Raw genomic sequence first — 13,321 nt, 5'->3', positions numbered from 1 at the left:
TTGTCCCGGTTAGCCAGCACCAGTCACAACGCCATGAGAACCGTGTACATAGAGGACTTACCTCGGCCTAGCATTCTCGGGGGGGCAGAGGAGGTCGCTCCCGTCCTTGAAGTATAGCCGAGCTGGATCGACTCACTCGTGAGCTTCTTGCTTGACGAGACCTTCCTTGTAGATTGCAATGCAGCCAGAAGGGTGCAGCGCCAGGCAGCCAAATATATCATAATAGACGAACGGTTGTACCGACGATCCAACACGCTCCCCTACCTGCGTTGCTTGCGACCAGCCGAAGTCGTGCTCGTACTCCGCGACACTCATGAAGGTCTATGCAGCGGACATTTTGGGGGGCAGGGCCCTCGCCCAGAAGGCACTTCGATAAGGGTACTACTGGCCAACGATGAAGGCAGAGGCCATCGAGCTCGTCAGAAAATGCGACAAGTGTTAGAAGCATGCCAATATCTACCATCAGCCTGCTGCCGACCTCAAGTATCTCACTAGTCCATGGCCCTTTGCGCAATGGGGCATCGACCTCCGGGGGCCATCCCCGCCAGCAACAGGTGGGAGGAAGTTCCAAGTGGTGGCGGTAGATTACTTCACAAAGTGGGTAGAAGTTGAACCTCTCGCAACAGTCACAGCTCGAAACATACAGAACTTCTTATGGAACAACATAGTATGTCGCTTCGGGTTACCTCGGGTACTGATCTTCGACAATGGCAAGCAGTTCGACATCAAATTTCAGGAATGGTGCCAAGATATGGGGATTCGGCAGAACTTCACATTGGTCGCGCACCCGCAAGCAAACGGACAAGCAAAAGTTATGAATAGAGCTATCCTCCGCGGGCTGAAAGCGCGACTAGATCGAGCTAAAGGGTTGTGGACGGACGAACTACCAAGAGTTCTATGGGCTCACCGAACTACAGAAAAAACCGCCACGGGAGAGACCCCCTTTAACCTCACCTACGGCACTGAAGCGAAAATCCCGATGGAGATCGAAGTACCTACACTACGACTAGAAGCATACGACGATCAGACAAACGGAGATGAGCTACGTACCAACCTCGATCTACTCGACGAGGTAAGAGACCTCGTGTACATCCAAACTGCAACTTACCAGCAAAGAGTAGCTCGGTACTACAATGCCAGAGTAAAAAAGTGGAACTTCCACGTCGGTGACCTGGTTCTCCATAAGATCATGGCACCGGAGCCCGGCGTGGGCAAACTTGGACCGAATTGGGAAGGGCCCTACCGAGTAAAGAGAGCGCTCGGGGGAGCATACGAGCTTGAAACCTTAGAGGGCAAACAAGTACCCCGAGCGTGGAATGTGATTAACTTGAGACGATACTACCTATAAATCACCGAGCGAGGTGGACTAAGTCGCTACCAAGGACCTCGGCATGGGCAAGCAAAGGCAAAATGCTAGCACCAAGCTGACGAGGCAAAGCGCTAATAGCGAGCTGATAAGGACCTCGGTATCTCATCATCAGGGGCCAGTGTTGATGCCGAAAGCGGCCGCACGAGTATGGTTCTCGACAGAACAATATAGTCAGTTCGGGCATATAGCCTTATTATGCTAATTTGCCCTAGGCCCTAATTATAGTAGTTCGACAATATAATCAGTTCGGCAAAGAAGGAGAAGACAACACTTAACCAAAAAGACATTTTATTGCATAATACTCTATGTACATTCCAAAAAAAAAAAAGAAGCGAGCTCACAGGCCCGGTGGTACATCTTCCTCGCCCTTGGAAGGCACTTCAACGATACCCGAAGGCCCTGCCTCATCCTCAAAATCCGGTTCACCATCAGCCGCGTTGGCCATCTCCTGAGTAATGCACGAAGTAGTTATGGCATTGATGTCGAGCTCGGGGTACGTGTTCCTGATCATCCACCGGCTCAGTTTAAAACCCCTTCTATACGAGCCCATCATCAGGTCGTCAAAGCGCGGCGAGGCAATATAGTCATCGACGGCCTTCTTCTTGGCATCCTCGATGCCCTGAGAAAAGATCTCAGCCCTCTCCCTAATATCCTCTTGAAGGTATTCGACCTGATGCTGCAAGTCCAGCCTCAGGTCCGCCATGTGCTTCACCACCACTCCCATGGCCTCTTCGGCAGCTCGTGCTCGCCTCGAACTCCTTTTCGCTTGGGCTGCTAAAGCATGAATGGAGGAGTTCACCTACCAAAAGGAAAAATAACGACAAAGTTAAAAAGAGTAATAGCGAGAAAGGTAATAACGGGGAGCCCGACAAGAAGTCGCTGACTTACCACCATGGCATAAGAGGCAGCACTCCCGGCTTCGTGGTTCAAAGGAAGCTCAGCCCACACCGCGACTTCCTCAGGATAAACGGCCTCCCTACATTTTTGAAGAGCGTGGTTCGGCGACAGCACGCTCCTGAACTCGCCTTGGCCTCCCAAGCCTGAAGGCCCAGCCTGGGTATAAGCAGTCTCAGGGTAAGGGGCCCCTACCGCTTCTTGTACCGGAATATCACGATCTCGTCAGGACCGTGTTCCCAAGGGAAGTCGCCCGAGGGTATAAAGTAAGTATACTCCCCGGGCAAGTTGAACTGGGTGATAAGGGAGTAAAGCCCCTCAGGCGTCATGGTTGAGGACCCAAACTTGTCTAACGTCCGACCTCAACAGGAGGAGGACGCCAAACTACCCGAGACGACTCGGCCTACGGGTTTGAACTCTTCCTCGAGCTCTCCCTCGAGCTCTACCTCGGGCTCACTAAGGCTGTCGGGGGATGCAGCTCAATTCGTGGAACCTGCATCTGACCCCCTCAAGAGTTGTCTAAGCTGTCCGAGCTAGACATCAGGAGGAAAGGAAAACTAGGAAGAAAGTACTAATTCACCCGGAAAAAGCTAACAGACTATGGAAGGTTGACACGAGCTAAAACATGGATGCGAACTCAAGAAGCGAACGCAGGAGAACGACGATGGAAAGCGACTAGGGGTCCCCCACTATTTATACCCACAGGGATCGAAAACCGACGGCTCTGATTGAGGAAAACCCAACGGCCCACGATCAAGCTAACCGCACGCCTCCGAAGACCGAGACGTGACTGGCCGCACGTCTTTGGAAACTGAAGCAGTGCCAGTGCACGTCTCCCAACATTGAAGGCAGTAGTGGCACATTTTTCAAATTTGAAATAACGCCCGCTGTCACGTCTCCCAGCATTGAAGGCAACAGTGGCACATTTTCTGAATTTGAAATAACGCCCGTTGTCACATCTCCCAGCATTTAAAGACGACTTGGCGCGTTTTCTGATTTTTTGGTGCTCGAGGAATCCGGAAATCTCCTGATGCGCGTACACTTCGCGCCATCAGTCAACCGGTTTGAAGTACGGGTCAAATCCACCCATCACCTCGCGAACTCCCTGCGCCAGAGCAAGACCCTTAGCGCAAGGAGTGGGGGGCAATTGATGGAGGAAGATTTGGCCCGACCTCTTGGCCACCCAACACGTGGAAGCAACCGAGGGTGACCTGGTAGGAGCAACAGCTCAGCACGGCAGTGCGCTCAAGGCGCGAGCTCCGAGAGGAGGAACCAGCGGTCCGAGCTCCCCAAAAGGAGCCCAAACTCTCCCTTTGACCCCGAGCCTTACAAGGAGCGCAATGGGCAACAACCCGAACTGGCCCACCCCAGGGCAGTTCGGGCCACACTTCTATCCGAACTCAAGACTTCACCTCGCACACCACTCCGGCACTTCGTCTCCAAGTCGCCAAACTGAACAACCGTACCTGACACCAAAGGAGTCCGTATCCTGTGGCGGCACACCTGACTGACTTAGGATCTGACACTTGACAGCCGCACTTCAACGGCCACCTGCCACCGCCACCTTCAGTTACAGAGACGGCTCCGACAAAGAGAGGAGTGGCGGTTGTCTGCCCCAGCAGAGGTGATGACACCCGAACTGGCAGAAGTGCAGAGGTAATGATACCCGACCTGATAGGAGCTTGGGAGTGAGTGCGCGAAGTGGTTATAAAAGGCCCTCTTCCCCTCAAGAATAAAGGTACGTGATAACTTTGCGTCATATGGTTTTTTATCTTACCTTTGAGAAAATACTAACTTGAGCTTCGGGGCACTCTCACCGGGTTCCTCCCCGGAGACTACTCGCTTTCTTCCCCGTTTCAGGCACCTTTTGCTCCAGTCAGAGGCAAGATCGTTGACAGCTATGACCGACCGGATTGCGCTCCATCAAGTTTAGACAGAAACGATCGAAATTTCATTTCCAATAGTCTATTTGGTTCGGCACTAATGTCAACTCACCCATCACTAACCACTTGCACTATAAGCCAACTATTAAAATCAGCTAATAATCCAATCTCGTAAGAATTTAGTTACAACCTGTAGAAGTGCTCCATCATGGTTTTCAAAACCGGACTGGATTGGACAGTCGGACCGGAAAAACCGGTAATCGGTCAGGCCCCCGGGTCGGTTACATTAAAAACCAAAAATCTTTAAAAAACATTGAAAAAGTTAAATAACCACTAACCCGGGCGTCAACCCGCTAAACCGTTCAACGGGCAGTAGTTCGTGGGTTCTCTTTTTTATTTTCAATGTTTTAAATAAAATAAAATAAAAAACAAAAAATAAAATTACTTTAATATCCCCATCCCAAATCAATTAATCGAACGTAGGGTTAGAACCCCATTTTCGTTCTAACCCTTCATTCTTCCCTCCTCTCAGCCCTCACCCAACCGACCACCTGCAGCTGCCAGCACCTCCGGCATTCGACGGTGATACACACCGACCAACGATGATTAACGGCGACCAGCAATGGCTAGTTTGCAGCGGCGGCCATCCCTCACACCCAACCGACCACCTGCGGCGGCCAGCATCTTCAGCGTTCGACGGCGACGCACACCGACCGACTGCGACTAATGTCGACGGGCGATGGCGAGTTTGTAGCGGCGGCCAGTGTTTTTTGCGATTTGCATCACTTCGGGCTTTGCGGCAGGCAAGTTCTATCAATTGAACGATATTGGTTCAATTCAACCTAATCCAATATAAATCCATTAGGGGTGGGTCTGATCCAATCCAATCCAATAAATAATGTGGACCATTACGTCTGAGCTAAATCAATTCAATATATCTTATTTGTCCATTTATCCGTCCAAATTTATTTTGATTTCGACGGTTCCAACCCAAAAATTGGTCCATTGACACACCTACATTAGAGCTCTAACCAGATTTGACTCTTGTTGTGGATTGTAACTGAGTTGAGCTTATACAGAGTTCCATAAAATGCTTGTTGTGTTTGAGAAGAGTTATTGCCCCTAAAGGTTATCATAGGAGTGTTTTCAATTTGCCATTGACCCAGCTTGTTGAATCGTTCAAACCATCACCTAGCTTTGATTTTGGATCCCGTTATGTTGAAACCCACTAATTGGTAAAAATGTTGACTTGGTCAAAAAACATCTGATATGGGCGGTTCAATTGTTGATCCATTCGATCTGGTCATCGGGTTGTGGGTTACACACTCAATGTATGTACATACTTTCGGAGGCCAAAATTTAAATGCATTCTGATGTTCAATTGGAATGATCTTTTTTTTATTTTAGGCAACTTTTTGAGATCTATGCATCTCAAAATCAAGGGGCCAAAGGTGCATTACCCCTCTAATTTTGCCAAAAAACCCTTTTCTAGACCTCAAAAACAATTATACATGACCCATGACCTGAAGGAAAAAGTGGGTCCGCCTCTAAAAGGGTTTTTAAAACATTGATCATAGGTAGTCATATATTTATATTCACTTCCATTAACTAGACATCCGAGAATGTCTTAATTTGAAGAGATCAACCAAATGGTGATCGATGCCAGGATCTGTGATTGTAGTCTAGAGTATTTTTGTGTGTTCAAGATGGGTAGTTGGAAATCTATATTACTCATGTAGCATCATAATATAGCATTCTGGTCCAACCCAAGTGATATGATTTAGGGTTATTAGATCGATCTGGCCAAGATATTTGTTGGAATTATTGGGCTGATTTAAGGTCCAATACATGGTGGCTGAATACGATGCTCATGGACCTAAGGAGTGATCAGATTGCCAATCCAGAGGCTTCCTTAGTTCCTTTTGTAATCGGTGTTTTGAACACACTGTGTAGCTTTGTAGGTTAATAACAAAGGCAAATATGAGTACAATGAAGAATCGTCATACAACTTGTTTTGAGACTGAAGAAAAAAACGAGAGAGATTGTGTTCATTTCTTCACTCTCTATTCATCATATATCTAGGTTTCAGTTTAGAAAAGGGCATTTTTCAGATTAAAGAATTGAAAGTTTGGACTACTGTTATCATCATATTCATAGAGAATTTTGATTAAGTTGGAATTAAGGGAAAGTATAAAACAAGAACATTGAACAAATGGTCTATGTATATAGTTCTTGAATCTTGAGCACCCTATCCTAAAACCCAGTCCAATATAAGGTAAGTCCAAACACAGACTGATCTAAATCCCAAAACAACTCAGATTGAGTTGTGTCTGCAAGGAGAGTGGACAAGGGGCAGGGGTTCCAAAAATTTTAATAAATGGATTATGATAAAGAATGTGGACCAAGTAGAGATGTAAACTGTAAATGTTCCTTTTACTTGCTTACATTATAAATAAGTGTCTGGCTGGGCACCTGTGAGCTCACTACTCAACCTAAGACCAACCTAGTATAGAATTAAGCTTAAGTTTTAAGCCTAAGCAGCCCAATTCATCGCCGAAAAAAAACCCAGTCCAACCTGAGCAAAAGCTAGTAGAGTTGAGTTGGCCCACCTAAGTTGCATTTTCCACCAATTCGAAATTCTGCTATTTGATGAATTGTCCACATTGGCCACTGTGGAGAAATAGTTCAGACAGTCCAGTTAGTTTCTCAAATAATTGATCTAGTTACAACCCTTTAGTTTCTAGTTAAAAGATGTGTTTGTTGGTACTACTGTTACTATTCCATACATGTAAGGTCTTTTCTCTGATCAATATGTTTTGTCACCAACTTGCCCTAGCCCGACTATGCCCACTCATGCCTGAACCTGGAAGAGTTGTGCTTGGATTTCGCTTGAACGACTTCACCTCAGGTGACGACCATATTATAATTAATCAAATTAAATTCTTGTATGGTTTCTCATCTCATTTCAGTTGTTTAAAAAGTGACAGTAGGATGAGGAGTTGTTTTGGCGAATCATATAAGTGCAATAGCTGGTCGTTCTTTGTTGACTTTAAGGATCCTTACATATCTATGTGATCGGTTTGCTGATGATCTTTTGATTTTTGGCAAATTAATGCTCAATTTCTGAAATTTATATCATTCATGAACAACTCAACCCTTTCTAGCGAAGCGAAAGAAATTAATTATCACAAGTTTTCAATCTACTTTGTGCTAATTAACATTCTTTGTCATAGAGGAGTTTCCTAAGATATATATACCCATTCATTCTGCCATTAATCACCATGCAAAAATTAATTCTCAAAGAAATCCTCTGCTTCCGTCATTTATTGTTAATTTCAGAGATATTGGAGAGAGAGAGAGATTTATTTATTTACCATAAAAAATACTTAATATAGCTTATTTTATTACTTACAACTCAACCACATGCATGGATGAACTGCACATCCAAGTCATCGTTCAATCTATGCCTTGGGCATGGTGATTGACGAATTTATTCCAAAGTTGCACAGTAGAGCAAACATCTAAATACACCCAACAGTCATTAAACGAGAGCACAGAGAGGAGAGAGAGAGAGCTAGAGAGGGAGAGAGAGAGAAGAGATGATTGATTCAAGATTTGTTAATTAGTCCATACTTCTGGGACGTTTCCAATTGCTTCAAGGTATATGGCCACCTCCACCTCCAGATCCATAGCCTGAACCAGACCCAGACCCATAGCCAGACCCTGAACCATTGCCAGCACCACCTCCATCACCACCGCCACCGCCGCCACCACCACCTCCGCCCCCACCAGAGCCACCACCACTGCCACCTACTCCACCACCATAGCCTGAGCCACTACCACTCCCATACCCTGATCCACTTCCACTTCCATTGCCACCTCCACCCCCACCTCCACTTCCACCTCCACCTCCACCTCCTTTGCCATAAGAACCTCCACCTGAGTTTCCCCCTGCGCCATAACCTGATCCACTGCCACTCCCTGAACCATATCCAGATCCACTCCCACTTCCATTGCCTCCTCCACCCCCACCTCCACTTCCACCTCCACCTCCACCACCTCTCCCATATGAACCACCACCTGGGGCTCCCCCTGAACCATAACCTGACCCACTGCCACTCCCAGAACCATACCCACTACCACTCCCTGAGCCTTGACCTCTTCCACCACCTCCGCCATGGCCACCCCCACCACCTCCTCCAAGACCAATTCCTATACCAACTCCCACTCCTATTCCACCACCATGGCCGTAGCCACTTCCACCACCAGAGCCATATCCAGACCCAGTGCCTTCACCACCACCACCCCCACCTCCTTGACCACCACCTCCCCCTCCACTACCGTAGGACAGAGTCCTAGCTGCAGAGGAGCATCCCACGATAAGAAAAACCAAAATCCCAACAAATGTAACCATTCGCAAAGAAGCCATGAATGCGTTCTTTGTAAGGTGATTACTTGCTTGATTCACTGAAATGATTGAGAAAAAAACGAAGGAGAATTCAATGCAAGGATTTCAGAGAACGGAGGTGCGGTATTTATAGAGTTGCATCTACAAGGCATGTGAGGAATAGAGAAGCCATACGGTAAGACAATTTTCAAGTTGACGTATGAAACGAAGCATCGCCCTCCACCTACTCCGTTGCGTATGAGTTAGAATATCCTACTGCTTTACTGGTAACAATGGGCAAGTCATGATACACCAAGCTGGACCATTATCAGGATGGCGTGGCATGCCATGATTTGCCCAGTATCCTCCGGTTCCCGTGGGCCGTGGCAAATCTGACAATGCTATAAAACTCTTATTCCGACAGATCATCTTTATCAACAATCCGTGCTGCTTAGTCTGAAAATAGTCAAATATATTTCTCTTGTGCCGACTCTTTTCGCTTCAGTATTTGGTTGTTGGCTCCCCACCTTCAAGAATATAATATAGAAGTATTCTGTGTCCAGAGCTACAAGTTGAATGTTTGGTAGTGACGGAATTTCGGAAAAAGTTTCCGTCCATGAGCTACAAGTTGGTGAGGGATGGAACATGGAAGCACATTGTTTTGGGTGTATCCCTGTCGTTTGTGCTTGGAGATAAGTTTTGTCTCCGACATCCACATTTTGACGAACACATTACATATGACTCCAGTGGGAGGGGCTACAACATTATGTAGAATAATGGGTTAGAAGGATGTTAACAGACATCACGGCTCCCTTTTTCAACACGTTTATGAGCTTCACCAAGCTACTTGGAATAAATAAATTAAAAAACGAAATCATGGATAATTATGAAATAATGTATAAAGGCAAATTGAAGTTGGTTTACAGGAGTAAGAAAAGCACCAAAAATTGAATTCAATTGGTCGGCAGCTGAGTTTTCCCTACTCCACTCTGTTGACTGAGAGGTCGTTGTGAATAGCAACTTAAGGTCTTTCGGTCTGATTGATCATATAGATTTAGGTCAAGTGAGAATGGCTGAGTTTTCACATGGTTCATCCACTCACTCAAATAATCCAGTGTTCTCTAAAGCCGGAATAAGGGACCAGTACTGATCGACCACTTGATCGACATCTCAAAATAGTACCAAAATTTTCATCCAGCGTAAAGGAGTGGACCTTAAGGCTGAGTTTGGAAGGAGTACAAATGCAAATATGTAGAGCGTAAAATCTTATATTTTGTGTATTTAATCCGTACATATTTACATTTATACTCTTTTCAAACTGAGCCTAAATTAATTTCATTATTATAAACAAGCTAAAGTTAGAAGCGATATCTAGAGAAAGAGACAGGGCCTTATCAAATATAACATGTAAACAAAGAAAGCAAAAGTGGTACATATTGTCCATGAATAGAGTCATTCATCTCTCCCTGTAAGGCTGTAATTGGATATATCCTGTACTTAGCTCAAATTCTTAATAGCCTTGTGAATATGTTGTACCCGGCCAGGCAGGTTGATCAATCCAGCCTCTCTATTTTCTAACTTGACCTTAGAACATTCAGTTTCCTTCTATGACATTTGCATCTCCACTCCATATCTTCTACTCAGAATCTTCCCACATTCCTATGACACGGCGCAGTGCATTAGGAACATCTACCCATGAATGACCATGAGAGAGATCTTTCAATGTGTGAAGAATTTGTGGATAAGAAATTTGAGTTCTTAACTCTGAGCCGGTGGTTCTAATATACCACCGCTTTAGGAATGATTGAACCGCAACAGGTCGGTCCTCATAGGCAGCGGTTGTATTTTGACCGTTTTTCTTAGTGTTAATCTACTTTAAAAATAGTTTTTTTGAAGGAGAATGTAACCTAGGCTGTTTTTGATTTAACAGAAAATAAGAGAAAAACACAAAGTTGATGGAAAGTTCTTAATTAATAGACGAGAGTCCAGCTACAAACTGACCCAAGCTATCACGTGGACATTGAGTTTGCACCAGCCTGAATATCTGAATATAGACATTTACCACCCAATTAGACGAGAGTGTTGGTGTAGACTTTGATCCAGATCAAATATCTATGAGGGTACAGGATGCAGTTTTCAAAAACCTATTTGTTATGGGTTTTTCAAAGGTAAATTATCTAAAATTCATCATGAATTTTCAGTTGTAATGTTTAAAACTCAACATATCACTAACTTAATGTTAAACAGACTAACGGGTGTTAAAATATTACCATTTTAACCTTCATAAAAAACATAAAATATATACAAAATAAATTAATGGGTGTTAATATATTATCATTTTGATATTTAGACATGAGAAAAAGTTCAAAAAAATATTTTAAAATATAAAATACATAAAAACATAGAAATTACAAAAAATATAAAAAATTATAGATATTGCAAACAAACTAAAAAATTATTTTCAAATTATAGAAACTATAGAAATTGAGAAACAAAATCAGAAAATAAAAATTGTAGAAAAAACAACAAAAATTTTAGAAAAACACATAAATTGCAAATAAATAACAAAAAAAATACAAGAAAATTTATAGATTGTAGAAAATAGAAAAATGTAAAAAAAAAAACAGAAATTATAAAAAACATTGGAAATTATAACAAAACACTAAAAATGCAAAAAAAATAAGAAAATTGAAAATTGAAAAAGACCAATTTTCCTCTAACTCACCATTCAAGGGTAATTTGGCCATGAAAATTGTTATTTATACTGACCTGGACACCTCTGTTAAGAAGCATTAACGGTGCACTAACGGAAGGTGAGTTTTGGAAATAAAAATTTACTGACATGGTGAGTTTTAGACATTTTGAAAAGTTGTGGTGAGTTTAAGAGAAATGTTGAAACTCATGGTGAGTTTTAGACAATTTCCCTTTTTCAAATACACCACATAATAGCAACAACATCAACAAGATGATTGTTGGTGGTGTTCTCATATTACCTTCGAATAATTTAGAAATACAATGTGATAAAGGAAGTGAATAGGACTGGTCAAGGTTCAAAGTAAATGTGTTGTTTTAATTTTAATGGTTAAGTAATAAATTAACATCAAAAGGGGCATGTTCTAAAATTCTGAAAATAAAATAAAACAATACGACGAGCGAGGTTCAAAGTATTCATATATGGTTGTATTAGGATACTAGCAAGGACCTATGCGGTGTACGTGAAAATCTGAAAGATTGAATAATTTTATTTATTATAAATTAATAATCGAAATTTTTTGTTAATTAACTAAAAGTATTCAAAGCTATTGTTAATATTTAAATTTTTAATAATTTAATTTTTCATTTAATGTTGATTTACAAAAAATAATTATTGTTAATTTAATATGAACAAATATTTAAATTAATAATTATTAATTTTATTAATCATTTGTAGTAATTTTAATACTTGTTATAATTTTCATTATTTTTAAAAGAAATGTTTGTTGACTTTAAATAAATAGAAATAATTATAGAAGCTAACATTTTTATTAATTTTACTAATAATTAGGTGGGTTCAGGGGAAGGCACCCACTCCTCATCAAGGATGAAGAATCCTAGAATTTTCCCTGTCCCGTCCCTAGTGTTAGGTACGTTCAAGGCAAGTCAGCCACTCCCCGTCAACCCAATATTCAATTTGATGACAAAAATTATCAAAACGATATACTATGTATATCAACACCATGGTAAATTTCTAAAAGTACACAAATTTTCTTTAATTTTCAAAAATGTAATTTTATTAAAATTTTGGAAAATTTATTACATTTGTGTAATTTTGAAAATTTATTGAAATTTATTTTTAAATTGTTATTAAATAATTTATTTTCTTTTTAAATGGTTTACTTATAGAATTACACTATTTTATCTTTTATTTTCTAATATAAACTAATCTATAATTTCCTTTTTCCAATATTATACTAATTTATCTTAATAATTTGAGTAATTATTGGTTCAAATTACAGTTTTCCCTTTCTCATACTCATTTATCTTTAATAATTTACAATGAAAATTACATAATTTTTCAATAGTTTTCGGAAATATATTAAAAGTAATAAATTTTCCTAAAATTTCTAAAAGATTCCAATAATTTTCAATAATCATTTAATACATTTTAAATAAACTTTAAAAAATTAATATCTTTTAATTTCCAAAATGTTATTTTATGAAAATGTAGTTTTATGAAAACTTTTGAAAAATTTATTACATTTGTGTAATTATGGAAATTTTACTAACAAAATTACAATAGTTTATATTTTATTTTCCAATATAAATTAATTAATAATTTCATTTTCGAACATTATAATATTTTATCCCCCCATCTGTATTCGGTTATTAACTACAATAATAGTAATAACTAAAATTTTATACTTTTTGGTAATTGTTAAATATAATTCTCAATTTTATAGGAATTAGTTACATAGTTTTCAATCTCTACAAAATGTTGTTAATTAATATGAATATAACAATATTTCCCCAGAATACTTTAAAAAGTCATGATGAGTTAATTAATAACATTATTTATTAATTGTTGGTAATTTACTAACTGTAATTATTAACTTTTGGTAATAACACTATTTAATGCTCATTGAATAAGGGTTGGATTAAATATTAATCATATTTAACTATTTATTAAATAATATGAATATTTTAAATGAGATAGAGTGGATATAGATTGAGGGCAGAGATTTTAGAAATTGATTGAGATAGAGTGGATATAGATTGAGGGCAGAGATTTTAGAAATTGATTGGGGAGTG

The 13,321-nt window shown here is 41.0% G+C and overlaps 1 protein-coding gene across 1 annotated transcript; it reads right to left on the bottom strand.

Moving 5' to 3' along the window:
- Positions 1-7,522: 7,522 nt before the first annotated feature.
- Positions 7,523-8,958, bottom strand: LOC104606806 (uncharacterized). The gene has a single exon (XM_019199322.2). The coding sequence runs from the start codon at positions 8,573-8,575 to the stop codon at positions 7,802-7,804; it is 774 nt and encodes a 257-aa protein (XP_019054867.2). The 5' UTR covers positions 8,576-8,958; the 3' UTR covers positions 7,523-7,801.
- Positions 8,959-13,321: the final 4,363 nt, after the last annotated feature.

Source organism: Nelumbo nucifera, chromosome 5 (genome assembly GCF_055504915.1).
Source record: "Nelumbo nucifera cultivar China Antique chromosome 5, China Antique-T2T, whole genome shotgun sequence".
Taxonomy (NCBI): Eukaryota; Viridiplantae; Streptophyta; class Magnoliopsida; order Proteales; family Nelumbonaceae; genus Nelumbo; species Nelumbo nucifera.
The sequence above is the reverse complement of the archived record's forward strand: the minus strand, read 5'-3'. Positions and strand labels throughout refer to the sequence as shown.